Source organism: Ranitomeya variabilis, chromosome 3 (assembly GCF_051348905.1).
Source record: "Ranitomeya variabilis isolate aRanVar5 chromosome 3, aRanVar5.hap1, whole genome shotgun sequence".
NCBI classification, from domain to species: domain Eukaryota; kingdom Metazoa; phylum Chordata; class Amphibia; order Anura; family Dendrobatidae; genus Ranitomeya; species Ranitomeya variabilis.
The window spans coordinates 201,063,957-201,084,474 of NC_135234.1; the positions used below are offsets into that span (position 1 = coordinate 201,063,957).

General features: G+C 46.5%; 1 protein-coding gene across 2 annotated transcripts in view; it reads right to left on the reverse strand.

Moving 5' to 3' along the window:
• LOC143818063 (omega-hydroxyceramide transacylase-like) overlaps positions 1-20,518 on the reverse strand; it is a 144,107-nt gene that overhangs the window by 39,575 nt on the left and 84,014 nt on the right. For both annotated transcript variants that reach the window (XM_077299492.1, XM_077299493.1), the window contains exon 3: positions 6,187-6,252. In XM_077299492.1, the coding sequence (XP_077155607.1) occupies positions 6,187-6,252 (66 nt within the window). The remainder of the gene's footprint in view (positions 1-6,186; positions 6,253-20,518) is intronic.

Below are 20,518 nucleotides of genomic sequence, written 5' to 3' on the forward strand. Positions count from 1 at the left end.
CCATCGAGTTCTGGCATTTTTAAGACCGGTCCTTGCCCAGAGAACGTAAGTATTTATCACGTGCATTAGGTTGTATTGTATTGCCATAATCTGTATTTTTACATTCCGCAGGATTTTGCGTCTGTTAAATTTTTGATAGTAATTTTCTTTTTCCTTTTTTCACAGCACATACAGCACTACTGTTGGCCCAGGTTCTGGAGCGGTCCTTCATCCGACAGCCACGGACCCTTCCCAGCCATCCAGCAGCGCAGCAGCAAGTGGGCCTTCCACACTAACTGGAGACCAGGGAGCTGGTCCATCAGGTCTTCCCCTTTCACAGTCCTCTTCCACTGCCCCTTGTTTTTGAGCTCCTCCCGGCAGCGGCAGAGGGCTTCGGACAGGTCATTCATGCCCGAGTTTTTGCACTTGAGCTCGGTTTTACACGAAGCAATCAAGGCTTTGGGTGACCGAATGGATGTGTCACATAGCCTCTTGAATGCACGTATCCAGGAGGTCAGCAAAAGCCTTGATCAAGTGAAAGCCGACCTCCAGAGGCCAGCACATAATTTTTTTAACCAAATTGAGCAGGGCATTTCGGAACACCTTACTCCTGATCTCCAGCTGAGTGTCATGCAGGCCTGCAACGCTGCTTACGTGCAGGCTATGCAGCAGAGTCGGTATTTCCAGCAGACAGTGGGGGCATATCCACCTGTGCCTTCACTGTCACGCTTGACCACAATGTCGACCTCTGCTGCATCCCACTGCACGGCCACCTCAATTCCTTCCACAGCCGGACACCACTACAGCACCACCACCATGCCGAGTGCAGTTGGACATCCCACCGCCACCACCATGACTTCCGCTGCTCCTGCTTGGACCTTCTCCACTGACACTACGATGCAGCAGGACCCTGGCATGGCCTTCCGTACCGCCACCTCCACGATGCAGCAGGACCCTGGCATGGCCTTCCGTACCGCCACCACCACGATGCAGCAGGACCCTGGCATGGCCTTCCGTACCGCCACCACCACGATGCAGCAGGACCCTGGCATGGCCTTCCGTACCGCCACCTCCACGATGCAGCAGGACCCTGGCATGGCCTTCCGCTCTACAAGCGCTATGGACTGTGGCATGGCTGCATGCTCTACAAGCACTATGGACTCTGGCATGGCTGCACGCTCTACGAGCACTATGGACTCTGGCATGGCTGCACGCTCTACGAGCACTATGGACTCTGGCATGGCTGCACGCTCTACGAGCACTATGGACTCTGGCATGGCTGCATGATCTACGAGCACTATGGACTCTGACACAGTGCAGCTGGACCCTGACAGGTCACCCGCCGCCACGCCATATGAGCCCACCAAGACCTCCCACAACCAGGCAAACCAAAAAGAAAACACAGAAAAAAAAAACAAAGAACTCTTAGCATTCCTCCCCCTTCACCTCCCAATGTGTCTGTAATGTCAGGTTTGTCTCACCCTTCCAGTGCGTCTCAAGCCTCACATCACTCTACCCCAAGCCGGCGCAGTAAATAATTTTTTGAGTTGTTTACAAAATAAAAAAAGTTTGATTTGCCACAATTATGTTTGGTTTCTTGTGTCTTCCGCCGCCGGCAACACACACCGTGCGCCAAGAAACTTCGCCACACACTTACTTTTTGGGCCACATCATATCTCCAGCAGTTAAAAATAAAAACTGCAGCTTTGTGTGTCTTTAGTATACAGATATGAGGTGGGCCAAAAAATATTACATGTATCTCCATAATCTCTTTTTGTCTGTGCCTAGTGTGGCAATCTGAAGAGAAAATGGTTGAAATACAGTGAAGACCTCTACTGAACAGGTCAGGTGTCAAAAAACTCATTAGTTATGACACCTGACCTGTTGATTAGAGAACTGCCTTGTATAACTACCATTTTCTCTTCTTCATACATAATCTATTACACACAACTTGAGGGACAATGGTGGTCACACACTACATATCTATGCTCACCTGCACAGGTGTCAGAAATAGTGAATTCATGAGCCTGTATATGTTTATCATGAATTCATTATTTCTGACACCTGACTTGATGAGTATAGATAGTGTGACAGTGATTGTCTCTTCAGTTTGTGTCCAATGGATACAGGAGAAGAGAATCATGACGCAATGACGTCAACAAGCTTACCAATAAAGCAACATGGCTGCCATTACTAGCAGTATGTGCCCAGTGTTGTATATCAGTATTTGTAAGCCAAAACAAGGAGTGAACAATTAGAGGTAAATTATGATATTAACATAATAACTAGCACCTCGGCTTTTATCACCCACTCCTGGTTTGGGATTACAAAAAATGATATTAAATACAGATCAAATATTGCAAGTTTAGGACAGCCTTGGTTTGGAGAGGAAAAAGATAGGAGACACGGTCAACTCAACCAAAACTAAAGTTTATTAATGAGAAATATTATTATCATTGTAGAAAATAACTGGTACAGATCGAATTACAACAGGACATTTACACAACATTGTCCTGCCATGACACACGTCCAATATCTGAATCAAAAAAGGCCGCAAATTGGTCCCGCATGTGACCAACTGCTGCAGTTGATTGCAGCGGGTGATGCTGGAAATCGGGCAGTGGGTGTGCAACTGGTTCATCCAGTTCAATGTTGGGTTGCTCCTTAACCATTATGTAATTGTGCAGAACCACACAGGCTTTGACCACCTCGTCGACTGTTTCCACTTTTAGATTTATGGCTGATGCAAGAATGCGCCATTTTGCGACCAGAATGCCAAAAGTACACTCTACAGTTCTTCGGGCCCTGGTCAGTCTGTAGTTAAAGATCCTTTTAGTGTGGTTCAAGTCCCGACTGGAATAGGGCTTCAGTAGGTTTTCACACATCTGAAAGGCCTCATCCCCAACCATAACAAATGGCATCGGTGGACCTTGAGTGTTGGGGAGAGGTTGTGGCGGGGGAAAATTGAAATTGTTGCCATACACACGGCGGCCCATATCCGAGTTCTTGAAAGTCTGGGAATCGTTGCCACGGCCAAAAGCTCCAATGTCCACGGCGATGAAGCGACAGTTCGCATCGGCAATTGCCATGAGCACAACAGAAAAATATTTTTTGTAATTGAAGTACTCCGATCCTGTTCTGGCTGGTTTGATAATGCGAATGTGCTTTCCATCCACTGCTCCTAAACAGTTGGGGAAATCACACACACTCCAGAATTGTTCCGCAATTTCAAGCCACATGTCGACGGTGGGTAGGGGTATAAACTCATCCTGGAGTACATTCCACAAAGCCCGGCAGGTGTCCGCAACTATTCCGGACAGGGTGGATATTCCAAGCCGGTATTGGAAGTGGAGGGATGATAAACTCTCTCCGGTGGCCAGAAATCTGGAAGAAAAACAAACACAAAAAACATTACAATCTATTCTTTTTATGGTGTGGTTACGCTAAAGAAAGAAAGGAAAATACCCCAAAAATACATGTCTGAAAACACTAAATTTGGACTGTCATTGGTTTAGATTTTGAACGTACCTTAATGTAACCAGCAGACTTTCCTCGGGTGGAATCGCTCTACGGAGCTGGGTGTCCTGTCGCCGTATGGCTCCTTGGACACGAGAAAGCAAATCCCGGAACGAGTCTTGCGACATTCGTGTGTATTCCTGGAATTTTTCCGGGTTGGCATTAAGCTCGGCATAGAGCGTGTGGTAGGCTCCACGGCTCTCACGTAGTTTGATAATGGGGTGCCTCCAAAAACGCCTACGTTGTCTCCTTCTCCATCTTTGGCAATTTCTGTCTTGCTCCCAAGCAAAAGCACAGGCAAGAAACAGTTTGAAGCTGAAAACCAGGTTGAAATAAAAGCTCTCCATGCGAAGATCCATCATGACACAGGATACAGTAGCAAACTGTTAAAATTTCAGTAGCCCTAGGGTCTATATATAGAGATTCCATAATACACGCCCTCTGTAGTCCCATTGGCGTTGTCTGGTTATCTAGATTTTTCTCTTGTGAAATTTCTCATCATGCGCACCAAAAACGCAAACGCAGGAAAAAACGCATGTAAACGCGTACAAACGCGGCGTTTTTTTAACCGCATGCGTCAACGCATGCGTAAAAAAACCGCCGCGTTTGTACGCGTTTATATGTATTTTTTCCACCACTTGCGGATGCGTTTTAAAGGCTGCAGATTTAAACGCAAATGTGAAACTAGCCTAAGTCAGGAGAAGCTGAGGAGCTGCAGCCGGTTTACATCAGCCACCCCTGTACCAGAGAGGAGATTGTGAGTTGTGTATATGAGCTGGTATCTGGTGTTTGTGTGTGTGATATCTGTAGTATGTGTGTGTGTGATATCTGTATGTGTGTGTGTGATATCTGTAGTGTGTGTGTGTGATATCTGTAGTGTGTGTGTGATATCTGTAGTGTGTGTGTGATATCTGTAGTATGTGTGTGTGTGTGTGTGTGAGATATCTGTAGTGTGTGTGTGTGATATCTGTAGTGTGTGTGTGTGTGTGATATCTGTAGTGTGTGTGTGTGTGTGTGTGTGTGTGTGATATCTGTAGCGTGTGTGTGTGATATCTGTAGTGTGTGTGTGTGTGAGTGAGACAGGGGCGTAACTACCACGGTCGCAGCAGTCGCCGCTGCAAGCGGCTCTGGCAGGTCAGGGGCCCGTGTGTTCCCTTGAGCCTGTCTCCCTTGTCCCCTTATGCTTGTGTCCCTTGTCCCCGTGTGCCAGTCTCCCTTGCCCATTAGTCCCTGTGTGTCCCCATGTGCCTGTCTCCTTTGTCCCCTTGTGCTTGTGTCAGTCTCCTTTGTCCCCTTGTGCTTGTGTCAGTCTCCCTTGCCCACTAGTCCCTGTGTGTCAGTCTCCCTTTCCCACTTGTCCCTGTGTGTCCCCTTGTGCTTGTATCCCTTGTCCCCGTGTGTCCCCTTGTGTCAGTCTCCATTGCCCACTAGTCCCCTTGTATCAGTCTCCCTTGCCCACTAGTCCCCGTGTGTCCCCTTGTGTCAGTCTCCCTTGCCCACTAGTCCCTGTGTCCCCTTGTGTCAGTCTCCCTTGCCCACTAGTCCCCGTGTGTCCCCTTGTGCCAGTCTCCCTTGTCCACTTGTCCCCGTGTGCCCCTTGTGTCAGTCTCCCTTGCCCACTTGTCCCCGTGTGCCCCTTGTGTAAGGCTCCCTTGCCCACTAGTCCCCTTGTGTCAGTCACCCTTGTCCCCTTGTATCAGTCTCCCTTGCCCACTAGTCCCCTTGTAACCTTCTCCCCTGCCTTCTTGCCCCCATGTGTCCCCTTGTGCCTGTCTTCCTTGCTCCCTAGCCCCCCTATGTTACCCTTGTGCCTGTCTCCCCTAACCCCCTTGTGCCCTCTCCCCAGCCCCCTCGTCACCATTTGCTCGAGCCTTTCTCACTGCCCCTATATGGAGGGGCTGCATTATACTATGAGGGGGGCTGCATTGTATTCTATGGGGGTTACATTGAATTGTATGGCAGGGCTGCAGGGGGGGGGGGGGCCCATTTGGACCGCACCGGGGCCCATAACTTTGTAGTTACGCCACTGGTTAAAACAAACAATCCAAACATACAGTATGTCTTGCACAATATCTTGATCTGCATCTTGGTAATTTTCTGTTGACACATCCCCTTTATAGTAGTTAGAATCTATGATTTGCTCATTAAATAATTAGTACAGGATTATTAATGGTTACTGTCTTTCCATCAGGTTATTATCTATGCTCCATTGATGAGAACGGGGCTGAACTGCAATACCATACAAAACCAGCAGACTTATGTGGCACTGTTTTTGAAAAAGATAGCCATGTTTTCCTATGCACTGACAATCAACAACAGAAAGTGCTGTCATGGAACAGAAAAAGTATGGTAATTACCATGATGAGCAATTCCTGCAAATAGTGTTATCATAATAACTCAGTACTGGCAGGAACAGCTCCGATTAGTCTGCAGGGCAGTCAGACATTGTGCTGGCTACTGCATAGGTGCCGACAGCATTATACCTACATCATTTCTCACAATACCTCAATTAAGAGTGAACAATTATCCATTAGGAAAGTGAGCATAATCTAATTCCCTGATGTAACTTCATTTGAAAATGATTTTATAAAACCACTCAATCAATAAGTATAGAATATGTAATCAGAATGTTAAATATAATCACAGATACGCTACTATAGTTTCCACAGAAGAAAAATCAGCTCTACTTACCACTCCCTGGAATGTCGGTGGCACAAACCCACAATAAAAAGGAACAAAACAGCTGCAGATAAGAGCCTGTGAAAACAACAATTACAGCAGACTGACTAAACAGCATACTATGGGATTGTCAGCTTGTCATTTGTTCAGTAGTTCTGTCATAGGAGCAGAAATATGAGATTAAGGGTATATGCACGCCTTACATTTTTCATTGCATTTTTGTTGTGTTTTTTGCGCAGTTTCGTCACAAAACCTGAAGCATACCTTAAGGTACCTTCACACTGAACAACTTAACAACAATATCGCTAGCGATCCGTGATGTTGCAGCGTCCTTGATAGCGATATCGTTGTGTTTGACACGCAGCAGCGATCAGGATCCTGCTGTGACATCGTTGGTCGGAACTAGAAGGCCAGAACCTTATTTCGTCGCTGGATCTCCCGCAGACATCGCTGAGTCGGCGTGTGTGATGCGGATTCAGCGATGTCTTCACTGGTAACCAGGGTAAACATCGGGTTACTAAGCGCAGGGCCGCGCTTAGTAACCCGATATTTACCCTGGTTACCAGTGTAAATGTTAAAAAAACAAAACACTACATACTTACATTCCGGTGTCTGTCGGGTCCCCCGGCGTTCTGCTTCCCTGCACTGTGTCAGCGCCGGCTGGCCGTAAAGCAGGGCACAGCGGTGACGTCACCGCTCTGCTTTACGGCCGGCGCTTACAGTGCAGGGAAGCAGAACGCCGGGGGACCCGACAGACACCGGAATGTAAGTATGTAGTGTTTGGTTTTTTTTACATTTACACTGGTAACCAGGGTAAACATCGGGTTACTAAGCGCAACCCTGCGCTTAGTAACCCGATGTTTACCCTGGTTACCCGGGGACTTCGGCATCGTTGGTCGCTGGAGAGCTGTCTGTGTGACAGCTCTCCAGCGACCACATAGCGACGCTGCAGCGATCGGCATCGTTGTCTAGATCGCTGCAGCATCGCTAAATGTGACGGTACCTTTAGTTTAAGCAAAGTGAATGCGATTCCTAAAATTACATGCACACAATGCCTTTTCTTTCCTTGCAGATCAGCAGCAGATTTAAATCTGCACCATACAAATTTTTTCAAAGTTTTTGTTTCAGATTTCATCCATACTAATGAGTGGGGAAAAATCCGCAACAAAAATGCATGTAAAAAAAGCAACAAAATATCTGCATGAGTTTCTATCTCAAGTAATAGTGTTATATTGCCAATCTCTGCGAAAAAAGAACAAAATCAAGACAGGAAGTCCCTGTTCCCCCACTGTGTTTGTGTGTGTAGCTGAAGCACACTTTCACTTTGTAAATTACAGATAAGATGCTAAGATCCTAAGCTATAAGAAATACCAGTTGCAAGCTGTGTTAGCTTTGTTACTGAATAAATATATATTCACTGTTGAATGGCTGAACAGTATAGAGATTAACCTCTTCCCGACATGAGCCATATATGTATGGCGCTGCAGGAGCTGAGTTTCTGCAAACCGCCGTACATGTACTTGTTCTCGATTATGCGAGCTCACGCTGATCGCCACCATAAATGAGTGTGTGCGTCAGCTCTATACCCTGCAGCTAGCAAATATCATGGACGTTTAACTCCTCTGATGCTGCTGTCAAAAGTAATAGCGACATCGAGGAACATTGCACAGAGTGAGCTCCCTGTCTGTTCCCATCAGCACATCGCGAAGCACTATTCTAACAAAACCCACCGGTGGAAGATTCCCCATAATGAGGCAGATGGAGGCACTGTGGACACCATAGTGTCATGGTTTGTTAAATATTAATTATTAATTGAATTATTCTTATTCTCAATTCTGTACTGAGCACATTGCCTTTCGCTGACATTACAAAAGCTATTCCTGTATATATAGCTCAGAGTATAAGTTAACACCATATAGAGAGAACACATGCTTTATGGGACATATAACCAAGACTCACAGAAGGGTGGGGGTGGTCATCTCCTGCCTTCTCCATCATTCTCCATGGACTTCAGACAACTTACAGAAGGAATGAACAACTGGTAGCCATGATGACTTCTACTGAAGACAGACAGACGCTTTTTACCATCTCGGGAAAAATGAGGAACAAATGGACAATCTGTTCATAACTATTTCACCTATTTTATGTTTTGCTGCAAAGTGTTTTTTCTGTGGACAATCCAATAAACCACTACATTTTTTATGAAAATATCATTATGACATTTTTTCTTTAAGAGTAACGCATCTGGTAAAGAGTCCTGATTAAATAAATGTGCAAAATAAGCATATTTAACATGGTTAGGACATGGTTAATGTCCTGCTCTCTCAGGGTTAATTTTGCTGGCCTCCCTTTGGATCTGGGAGGGGTATTTATACTCACTCCAGACTAGGATTCCCTGTCAGCTATACTTTCGTCTAGTCTGTGTACCTGACCCTTGGAGTGTGTGCCCGGTTTGCAATTGTTTTCCTTGCTCTCTGTGCGTTACTCTGCTTGTTTATTCTTTTGGATTTCTGACCTCTGACTTCCCTTCTGACAATCCCCTGTCTCACCCCTTTGGTACCTCGTGATCTCCTGGTTCTGATCTTAGCTTGTTTGACTACTCTCCTATGTTCATCGTCTCCTCTGCACCCCTACGTCTGGCTCCACCCAGACCATCTCCTACTCTGTCACATGGTTCAGGTCCTGGTTGTTACCTGGTTAGTTACCGCCGCTTTGGTCAGCTCCCTTGCAACTGTGTGCAGCTCTCCCCGCAGCAGTAATACCCGGGAGTTGTGACACATAGGACCTGTGATCTGGCAGGGTCCATTTTTTTAAGGCGTGCATAAAAGCGCGGTCAACCACAGTTTTGTGCACTTCTGACTAAAAGGACACCGCCGAACAGAGGCCAGATGGAGTCAAGAGTAACTCTGCTGCCTTATTATAGTGAATGGATCCCTCGGTATTTCATCTGTCACGTCACTCGGAGACTTATATGGAAACCTCAATGTGAGTGCTCACATAGAGCACTGGATAAACGTGATCCTAAATGTTATGTAAAATGTTCCCAATAAAAGCTTCACCTCAATCAGGTCTGTCACCTGTCAATAGAAATGTAGAGGGTTTCCATGTTAATGGTAGTACAAAGGCTCTGGAAAAGGTAAATGGCTCCTCGCCTCCCTTCTGAGCCCCAGTGTGCCTAAACCACATTTAGCATCAACATGCTTGGCATTTCTGTAGTAATGACAACCCGCCTAATTTACGGATGCATGTCACCAGAAGCATGAGCTGGTCACTACAACCTACTGGGCACTACAACATATTGGAAACTGCAATGGCAGTTTGCAATTTTCCCTCAGAAACATCCACTACTGCTTGTTCCTGGAAAGCATCTATGGAGTCAAAATTGTCAATACACCTGTAGACAAATTCTTCAAAGGGGTATAATTTCCAAAATGGGGTAACTTGAGGGGGAATTCTGCTCTTTTAGCACTTATGTGCTCTGAATATGGAGTTTACAAACTATTCTAGGAAAATCTGCATTCCAGGAGGCAAATAGTGCTCTGTCCTTCCCGAGTTTCGCCGTGTGGCTAAGCAGTACATATGGCGTTTTTCTACATTCAGCAGAAATTGTGGGACAAATTTTGGTGCCATTTTTACCCATTTCCCAGTGTGAAAATGTAAAATCTGGGGCTAACACAAAATCTTGGTGGTAAATTTTTTTTTTCTTTATTGCCCAATGGTATAAAATTCTGTGACTCACCTGTGGTGTCAATATGATCACTGCACCCCTAGATGAATTAATTGAGAGATGTAGTCTGTAAAATGTGGTCTCTTATAGTGGGCTGTGCTAGTCTGGCGCTTCAGGGGCTCAACCAATGTGACATGACATTTCTAAATGAAAATTTTTGTGAAGAAAAGCTAAAATGTTTATTTTTTTCCTTCCACGTTCCATTAATTCCTGTGAAGCACCTGAAGGGTTAATAAACTTATTGAATGTGGGTTTTGAGCACCTTTTGAGCACCTTTTGGTGGGCAGTTTTTAGAACGGTGTCACTTTCGGATATTTTCTGTCATATAGGGTCCTCAAAGTCACGTGAAATGTGATGTGGTCCTAAATAATGGTTTTGTAAATTTTGCTGTAAAAATGAGAAATCGCGGTTCAACTTTTAACCCTAATAACTTCCTAACAAAAAAAATTGTGTTTCAAAAATTGTGCTGTTGTACAGTAGACATGTGCGAAATGTTATTTATAGACTATTTTGTGTGACATGACTGATTTAAGGGCATAAAATTAAAAGTTTGAAAATTGCAACATTTTCAACATTTTTGCCAAATTTCCAATTTTTTCACAAATAAACGCAAGGCATATTAAATAAATTTTACTACTATCATAACGTACCATATGTCACAAAAAATCATTCCCAGAATCAGTGGGATCCGTCGAAGCGTTAGAGAGTTAATACCTCATAAAGTGACAGTGGTCAGAATTGAAAAAACTGGCCTGGTCAGGAAGGTGAAAACAGACTTTGGGGTGAAAGGATTAATCCGCTGCTAACAGTTCTACCTCTCCATTTTTTTGTTTATAGGCTGTAAATATGTGTATACAATTAGTAACCTGTCATTAACCGCCTTGAAGGTAAAGTAGATGAAGGGAGTCGCTACCCACATGTATAGCAGGTACTTCTCACAATGTTCTTCAATACAAAATGTGAAACTCATATTATATACAGTCATTACTAGTGTTGAGCATTCCGATACCGCAAGTATCGGGTATCGGCCGATACTTGCGGTATCGGAATTCCGATACCGAGATCCGATACTTACCGCATATCGGATACCGGAATCGGAAGTTCCCAGAATCGGAAGTTCCCAGAATTCAAACAGCACGAATTCAGCCAATCAGGAATGATTACAAGTGTGGGCACATCCTGTTCAGCATGGTGGGCATGTAACTACTGGCAAGGCTGTGATTGGCTGCTGAAATGATGTCATGATGCACTATAAAAAACGCTGCCGCCCTTTCTGGCTCACTCGGCTGTGAATTCAGTTAGGCATAGGACGCTGTGTTCTGACTGAGGGCCAGTTGAGATAGCGATTTGCTTCTTTGTGCTTTTCCCAGGCTAATTTAGCAACCGCTGTGTGTTCACCTTGCTTTTGCCTTGCAGCGCTGTTTTCACAGCGATCTGCAAGGTCTCTGTGTGTGTGTGTGAGTGCAGCCCACTCTCTAGTCTGTGTGCAGCCATAGCCGGTTGTATTCAGCTCAGGGTGGTTCACTGTCTCATACTGTTCTATCCATTCCATTGTCCTTTTTTGCCCTGTAGTCTGTGTGCAGCCACAGCCGGTTGTATCCAGCTCAGGGTGCATCACTGCCTCATACCGTAAAATACATTGTCCTTTTTTGCAAATAGTGCAGCCCGCTGCACATTTTTTCAAATACTTCCTATTAGTGGCTTTCCACCCGTATCCAGCTAAATTGTGCAAAAACACTACATAGGATAACGTAGAGGAGGTTTTTTTGGGCCTTGCAGCGCCGTTTACGGCTGTCTGCACGGTCTCCGTGTGAGTGCAGCTCGCCCTGTAGTCTGTGTGCAGCCAAAGCCGGTTGTATCCAGCTCAGGGTGCGTCACTGCCTCATACCGTAAAATACATTGTCCTTTTTTGCAAATAGTGCAGCCCGCTGCACATTTTTTCAAATACTTCCTATTAGTGGCTTTCCACCCGTATCCAGCTAAATTGTGGAAAAACACTACATAGGATAACGTAGAGGAGGTTTTTTGGGCCTTGCAGCGCCGTTTACGGCTGTCTGCACGGTCTCCGTGTGAGTGCAGCTCGCCCTGTAGTCTGTGTGCAGCCACAGCCGGTTGTATCCAGCTTAGGGTGCGTCACTGCCTCATACCATAAAATACATTGTCCTTTTTTGCAAATAGTGCAGCCCGCTGCACATTTTTTCAAATACTTCCTATTAGTGGCTTTCCACCCGTATGCAGCTAAATTGTGGAAAAACACTACATAGGATAATGTAGAGGAGGTTTTTTGGGCCTTGCAGCGCCGTTTACGGCTGTCTGCACGGTCTCCGTGTGAGTGCAGCTCGCCCTGTAGTCTGTGTGCAGCCACAGCCGGTTGTATCCAGCTCAGGGTGCGTCACTGCCTCATACCGTAAAATACATTGTCCTTTTTTGCAAATAGTGCAGCCCGCTGCACATTTTTTCAAATACTTCCTATTAGTGGCTTTCCACCCGTATCCAGCTAAATTGTGGAAAAACACTACATAGGATAACGTAGAGGAGGTTTTTTTGGGCCTTGCAGCGCCGTTTACGGCTGTCTGCACGGTCTCCGTGTGAGTGCAGCTAGCCCTGTAGTCATTTCAGCCCCCAAAAAATAAAAAAATAATAAAGTTCACCAAACACACCACTTTACAGTTGTGTAGGCCACATTAGGTCATATTAAAGTCTAGTCCACACTTTAGAAAATTAGTGTTTCTTATACCTGTTAGGAGCTGTTCAGAAAAAAGCACACTAAGCCGTTAGTACTTTTCTGCTTATCTTTATCAGTCAACCAAGATGAAGAAGGCAGGGAATAAGGCACGTGGGCATGGGCGCGGAGCAGGGAGAGGACGTGGGGATTCTGTGCCTGCTGCGGACACCGGTGACTCATCATCACCCAGTTTCAGCAGGGAACAGTCCTTCATGCGCAGCTTTGTCGGAGAGCGCCGTACACCGCTGCTGCGTGAAGACCAAATTGAAGCCATTGTCGGATGGATGGCAGGTAACGCATCAACTTCAATTAGTGCCACATCCTCTCAGGCACAGAGCACTGGAGAGCACCCATCTGTCTCTTCACCACCTGCCAAATTGCCCAGGCAGTCAGAGAGCCCAGGACAGGAGCCGTCTCTACTTCTGCTCTCTGAATCTCTTGGCTTGGAAACAGGGGGCCATGTTGTGAATCCGCTTTTGGGCTCCCCTGGTGGTTGCGGGTGGTACTGGTGACTTGTGTGTCTTTGCTGTCTTAGTTCACCTGCTCCCATCAGTGTTTGGGAGTTTCCTATTTAGCCTTGCTCTCCAGTCATTTCCTTGCCGGTCATCATTGTAACCAGAGCCTTCGGTTGCATGTTCCTGCTACTAGTCTGCTGATCAGCTAAGTGGACTTTGTCCTTTTGTTTTGTATCTTTTGTCCAGTTTGCAGTTTTGTTATTATCTGTAGCTGGAAGCTCTTGTGGGCTGAAATTGCCACTCCTGTGTCATGAGTTGACACAGGAGTCTTAAAGTAATTTCAGGATGGTTTTTTGATAGGGTTTTCAGTTGACCGTGAAGTCCTCTTTTGTATCCTTCTGCTATCTAGTAAGTGGACCTCTCTTTGCTAAATCTACCTTCATACTGTGTATGTCTTTTCCTCTAAACTCACCGTCATTACATGTGGGGGGCTGCTATCATCTTTTGGGGTATTTCCCTAGAGGTAAGCCAGGTCTGTTCCTTCCTCTACCAGGGGTAGTTAGTCCTCCGGCTGGCGCGTGGCATCTAGGGTTAATCAGGTATGCTCCCTGGCTACTATTAGTTGTGTGGTAGATTTAGCTCACGGTCAGCTCGAGATTCCATCACCCAGAGCTCGTCCGTTATCTTTGTGTTTTTATGTTTCCCTGCCATTGGGAATCATGACAGTATGACCGGCCCGTGTTAAAGTTACTGGCAGAAGAAAGGAGAGAAAAAGAAGTCTGTAGAGTTTTTTTTTTTTTTTTTCCCTATGTTTGCTCCATAGTTGGATCAGTTGTATTTCAGCTCTAATTACAGCCTTTGCCTTTCTCTCCTTCTAATCCTTGAATGGCTCTGATCTCACCTGTTTAAAGATGGATCCTCAGAGCTTGGCTGCAGGTTTAAATAATCTTGCTACTAAGGTTCAAAATTTACAAGAATTTGTTATACATACTCAGATGTCTGAACCTAAGATTCCTACACCAGAGGTGTTTTCCGGAGATAGATCTCGGTTTCTGAATTTCAAATATAATTGTAAATTATTCCTTTCTCTCAGACCTCACTCCTCTGGAGATCCTGTCCAGCAGGTTAAGATTGTGATTTCTTTGCTGCGAGGTGACCCTCAAAACTGGGCATTTTCATTGACACCAGGGGATCCTGCGTTGCTCAATGTGGATGCCTTTTTTCTGGCTTTAGGCTTGCTTTATGAGGAACCTAATTTGGAGATTCAAGCTGAAAAAGCTTTGATAGCCCTATCTCAAGGGCAAGATGAAGCTGAGATATACTGCCAAAAATTTCGTAAATGGTCTGTGCTTACTCAGTGGAATGAGTGCGCCCTAGCGGCAAATTTCAGAGAGGGCCTCTCTGATGCCGTTAAGGATGTTATGGTCGGGTTCCCTGCGCCTACAGGTCTGAATGAGTCCATGACAATGGCTATTCAGATTGATCGGCGTTTGCGGGAGCGCAAGCCTGTGCACCATTTGGCGGTATCTTCTGAAAAGTCGCCAGAGAATATGCAATGTGACAGAACTCTGTCCAGAAGCGAGCTGCAGAATTACAGGCATAAAAATGGGTTATGTTTCTATTGTGGTGATTCTGCTCATGTTATATCAGCATGCTCTAAACGCACAAAGAAGGCTGACAAGTCTATTTGCACTTTACAGTCTAAATTTATTCTGTCTGTAACCTTGATTTGTTCATTATCAGTTATTACTGTGGATGCCTATGTGGACTCTGGCGCCGCCCTGAGTCTTATGGATTGGTCCTTTGCCAGGCGCTGTGGGTTTGATTTAGAGCCACTGGAAGTCCCTATACCTCTGAAGGGTATTGATTCTACCCCTTTGGCTAGTAATAAACCACAATTCTGGACGCAAGTGACTATGCGTATGACTCCAGACCATCAGGAGGTGATTCGCTTCCTTGTGTTGTACAATTTACATTATGTTTTAGTGCTTGGATTACCATGGTTACAATCTCATAACCCAGTCCTTGACTGGAAAACAATGTCTGTGATAAGCTGGGGATGTCGGGGGGCTCATGGGGATGTACCTTTGGTTTCCATTTCGTCATCTACTCCCTCTGAGATTCCAGCATTTTTGTCTGATTATCGTGATGTTTTTGAAGAGCCTAAGATTGGTTCTCTCCCTCCCCACAGAGATTGTGATTGCGCCATAGATCTGATTCCTGGCAGTAAATTTCCAAAGGGTCGTTTGTTTAATTTATCTGTGCCTGAACATGCTGCTATGCGAGAGTATATTAAGGAGTCCCTGGAAAAGGGACATATTCGTCCTTCTTCATCTCCTTTAGGAGCTGGTTTTTTCTTTGTGTCTAAGAAGGATGGCTCTCTGAGGCCTTGTATTGATTATCGACTCCTGAATAAAATTACAGTCAAATATCAGTATCCGTTGCCTTTGTTGACTGATTTGTTTGCTCGCATAAGAGGGGCTAAGTGGTTCTCTAAGATTGATCTTCGTGGGGCGTATAATTTGGTGCGAATTAAGCAGGGGGATGAGTGGAAAACCGCATTTAATACGCCTGAGGGCCATTTTGAGTATTTAGTAATGCCTTTCGGCCTTTCAAATGCACCTTCGGTCTTTCAGTCCTTTATGCATGATATTTTCCGTGAATATTTGGATAAATTTATGATTGTGTATTTGGACGATATTTTGATTTTTTCTGATGACTGGGAGTCTCATGTTCAACAGGTCAGGAGGGTTTTTCAGGTTTTGCGGACTAGTTCTTTGTGTGTAAAGGGTTCAAAGTGTGTTTTTGGGGTTCAAAAGATTTCTTTTTTGGGGTACATTTTTTCCCCTTCTTCTGTTGAGATGGACCCTGTTAAGGTTCGGGCTATTTGTGACTGGACGCAGCCTACTTCTCTTAAGAGTCTTCAGAAATTCTTGGGCTTTGCTAATTTCTATCGTCGATTTATAACTGGGTTTTCTGGCGTTGCTAAACCTTTGACTGATTTGACTAGAAAGGGTGCTGATGTTGCCGATTGGTCCCCTGCTGCTGTGGAGGCCTTTCGGGAGCTTAAGCGCCGCTTTTCGTCTGCTCCTGTGTTGCGCCAGCCTGATGTTTCTCTTCCCTTTCAGGTTGAGGTCGATGCTTCCGAGATCGGAGCAGGGGCGGTTTTGTCGCAGAAAAGTTCCGATTGCTCAGTGATGAGACCTTGTGCGTTCTTTTCTCGTAAATTTTCGGCCGCCGAGTGAAACTATGATGTTGGTAATCGGGAGCTTTTGGCCATGAAGTGGGCGTTTGAGGAGTGGCGTCATTGGCTTGAGGGTGCCAGACATCAGGTGGTGGTTTTGACTGATCACAAGAATCTGATTTATCTGGAGTCTGCCAGGTGCCTGAATCCTAGACAGGCACGCTGGTCGTTGTTTTTTTCTCGGTTTAATTTTGTGGTCTCATACTTACCGGGTTCTAAAAATGTGAAGGCAGATGCTCTTTCTAGGAGTTTTGAGCCTGACTCTCCTGGGGATTCTGAACCTGCTGGTATCCTTAAGGATGGGGTGGTTTTGTCTGCTGTCTCCCCAGACTTGCGACGTGCTTTGCAAGAATTTCAGGCAGATAGACCTGATCGTTGTCCACCTGGTAGACTGTTTGTTCCTGATGATTGGACCAGTAGAGTCATCTCGGAAGTTCATTCTTCTACTCTGGCAGGTCATCCTGGAATTTTTGGTACTAGAGATTTGGTGGCTAGATCCTTCTGGTGGCCTTCCCTGTCTCGAGATGTGCGTGTTTTTGTGCAGTCTTGTGATGTTTGTGCTCGGGCCAAGCCTTGTTGTTCTAGGGCTAGTGGGTTATTGTTGCCCATGCCTATTCCGAAGAGGCCTTGGACGCACATCTCTATGGACTTTATTTCTGATCTCCCTGTTTCTCAGAAGATGTCTGTCATCTGGGTGGTGTGTGACCGTTTTTCTAAAATGGTCCATTTGGTGCCATTGCCTAAGTTGCCTTCCTCATCTGAATTGGTCCCTCTGTTTTTTCAAAATGTGGTTCGCCTGCATGGGATTCCGGAAAACATCGTTTCTGACAGGGGAACCCAGTTCGTGTCTAGATTTTGGCGGACATTCTGTTCCAGGTTGGGAATTGATTTGTCTTTTTCGTCTGCATTCCATCCTCAGACTAATGGCCAGACGGAGCGAGCTAATCAAACTTTGGAGACTTATTTGAGGTGTTTTGTGTCTGCGGATCAGGATGACTGGGTTGCCTTTTTGCCGTTGGCAGAGTTTGCTCTTAATAATCGGGCTAGTTCTGCCACTTTGGTTTCCCCTTTCTTTTGCAATTCAGGGTTTCACCCTCGTTTTTCATCTGGTCAGGTGGAATCTTCGGATTGTCCGGGAGTTGATGCTGTGGTGGATCGGTTGCATCGGATTTGGGGACAAGTGGTGGACAATTTGAAGTTGTCCCAGGAGAGGACTCAGCAGGTTGCTAACCGCCGGCGTCGTGTTGGTCCTCGCCTTCGTGTTGGGGACTTGGTGTGGTTGTCTTCCCGTTTTGTCCCTATGAGGGTTTCTTCTCCTAAGTTTAAGCCCCGGTTCATCGGTCCTTATAGGATTTTGGAGATTCTTAACCCTGTGTCCTTTCGTTTGGACCTCCCGGCATCTTTCGCTATCCATAATGTATTCCATCGGTCGTTGTTGCGGAGGTATGAGGTACCGGTGGTTCCTTCTACTGAACCTCCTGCTCCTGTGCTGGTAGGGGGTGAATTGGAGTACGTTGTGGAGAAGATCCTGGACTCCCGTATTTCCAGACGGAGACTTCAGTATCTGGTTAAATGGAAGGGCTATGGTCAAGAAGATAATTCTTGGGTAACTGCCTCTGATGTTCATGCCTCGGATTTGGTTCGTGCCTTTCATAGGGCTCATCCAGATCGTCCTGGTGGTTCTCGTGAGGGTTCGGTGCCCCCTCCTTAAGGGGGGGGTACTCTTGTGAATCCGCTTTTGGGCTCCCCTGGTGGTTGCGGGTGGTACTGGTGACTTGTGTGTCTTTGCTGTCTCAGTTCACCTGCTCCCATCAGTGTTTGGGAGTTTCCTATTTAGCCTTGCTCTCCAGTCATTTCCTTGCCGGTCATCATTGTAACCAGAGCCTTCGGTTGCATGTTCCTGCTACTAGTCTGCTGATCAGCTAAGTGGACTTTGTCCTTTTGTTTTGTATCTTTTGTCCAGTTTGCAGTTTTGTTATTCTCTGTAGCTGGAAGCTCTTGTGGGCTGAAATTGCCACTCCTGTGTCATGAGTTGACACAGGAGTCTTAAAGTAATTTCAGGATGGTTTTTTGATAGGGTTTTCAGTTGACCGTGAAGTCCTCTTTTGTATCCTTCTGCTATCTAGTAAGTGGACCTCTCTTTGCTAAATCTACCTTCATACTGTGTATGTCTTTTCCTCTAAACTCACCGTCATTACATGTGGGGGGCTGCTATCATCTTTTGAGGTATTTCCCTAGAGGTAAGCCAGGTCTGTTCCTTCCTCTACCAGGGGTAGTTAGTCCTCCGGCTGGCGCGTGGCATCTAGGGTTAATCAGGTATGCTCCCTGGCTACTATTAGTTGTGTGGTAGATTTAGCTCACGGTCAGCTCGAGATTCCATCACCCAGAGCTCGTCCGTTATCTTTGTGTTTTTATGTTTCCCTGCCATTGGGAATCATGACAGGGCCAGCCAAGCAGCATTGGAGAAATGGAAGAAGAGGCAGTGTGCAGTGATGCCCAACTGCTTTTTCTCTCTGAGTCTGAAGAAGCGGGTGGGCCAGTGCCTCCGGTCACCACACCGCAGTACGCATCCGCTGATGACACTCAGGTGCCACTTTCTGGTGTGTGCTGTGCTGCTGAGACTACCCAGGAGGAGCAGTTGGTGGCAGAGGGTAGTGTAGATGATGAGGTCCTTGACCCATCGTGGCGTGAGGGACAGGAAGGTGGTGGGAGCAGCTCTGAGGAAGAGATTCCCCGAACGGGCCAAAGAGGGAGAGGGAGGGGGAAGACTGCGGAGCCTGTAGCCTCCACTTCGGCACTCGTTAGGAGCATGCTTCTTCCAACAGCCAAAAAGGGCGCTCCCAAGACTTGCAGTGCCTGGGCCTTTTTTGACACAGTTGCAGATGACATTTGCTTTGTCAAATGCAAGGTGTGTCATCAGAAAATCAAAAGAGGGAGAAATGTCAGCAGCCTCAATACCTCAAATATGTGGAAACATGTTCGGACCAGGCACGCGGCGGAGTTACAAAAACTCACTGAAGAGCTAGGCCAACCAACAGCGGCAGCTACCACCTCTTCAGCTCGTGTTGCCTCTTCCTCCAGCTCACACACAGCTGGTTCGGCTTCCTCCCAGGATCGCCATGGAAGAACCTCTGGCACTGTTGTCCAGAGACCCACTGTAATTCCACCCGCAGCACCACGTTCCCAGTCATCCTCACACTCCCAGCCCAGTCTACAGCCATCGGTAGTACAGGCATGGGAGAAAAGGCGGCCATTCTCGTCAAACCACCCACGAGCACAGGCTCTGACTACAGGCATTGCCAAACTTCTGTCACTGGAAATGCTGTCATTCAGGCTGGTGGAGACTGACAGCTTCCGTGACTTGATGTCATTGGCAGTCCCACAGTACAATGTGCGCAGCCACTTTTATTTCAGCAGGCAAGCCGTCCCTGCCCTGCACAAGCATGTGGAGGGACACATAAAACACGCGCTACTGAAAGCCGTCAGTAGCAAGGTCCACCTCACCACCGATGCGTGGACCAGTCACCATGGACAGGGGCGATACCTTTCCCTCACTGCCCATTGGGTTAATGTTGTTGAGCCGGGTACGGATCGTGCAAGTGGCGCAGGACTTGTCCTGCCCACTCCAAGGATTGCAGGAATCCAGTCTGTACGCATTGACTCCTCCTCATACACAAGTTCCTCAGAAACATCACTGCAGGAGCCGTCACAGTCCACCTCCACATGGACCCGTGAACGTTTACCTGTTACGACCGACATGAGCACAGCCGTGGCCAAACGTCAACAGGCCGCCTTGAAATTAATTTCTTTGGGGAATTGAAGCCACACAGCGCAGGAGCTCTGGAATGCCATCAAGCAGGAGAGTGATGTGTGGTTTGTGCCAGCGAATCTCCAGCCAGGCATGGTAGTGTGTGACAATGGCCGAAATCTGGTGGCAGCTCTGGGCCTCGGCAACCTCACTCACATCCCATGTCTGGCACATGTGCTCAACTTGGTCGTGCAGAGTTTTTTGAGGGACTATCCGGATCTTGATGCACTGCTGCACAAGGTCCGCCTAGAGTGTTCTCACTTGCGGCGTTCCAGCACGGCAAGATCGCGCATTGCAGCTCTGCAGCGCCGATTCCGCCTTCCGGAACATCGCATCATATGTGACCTACCTACCAGGTGGAATTCCACGTTACATATGTTGGAGC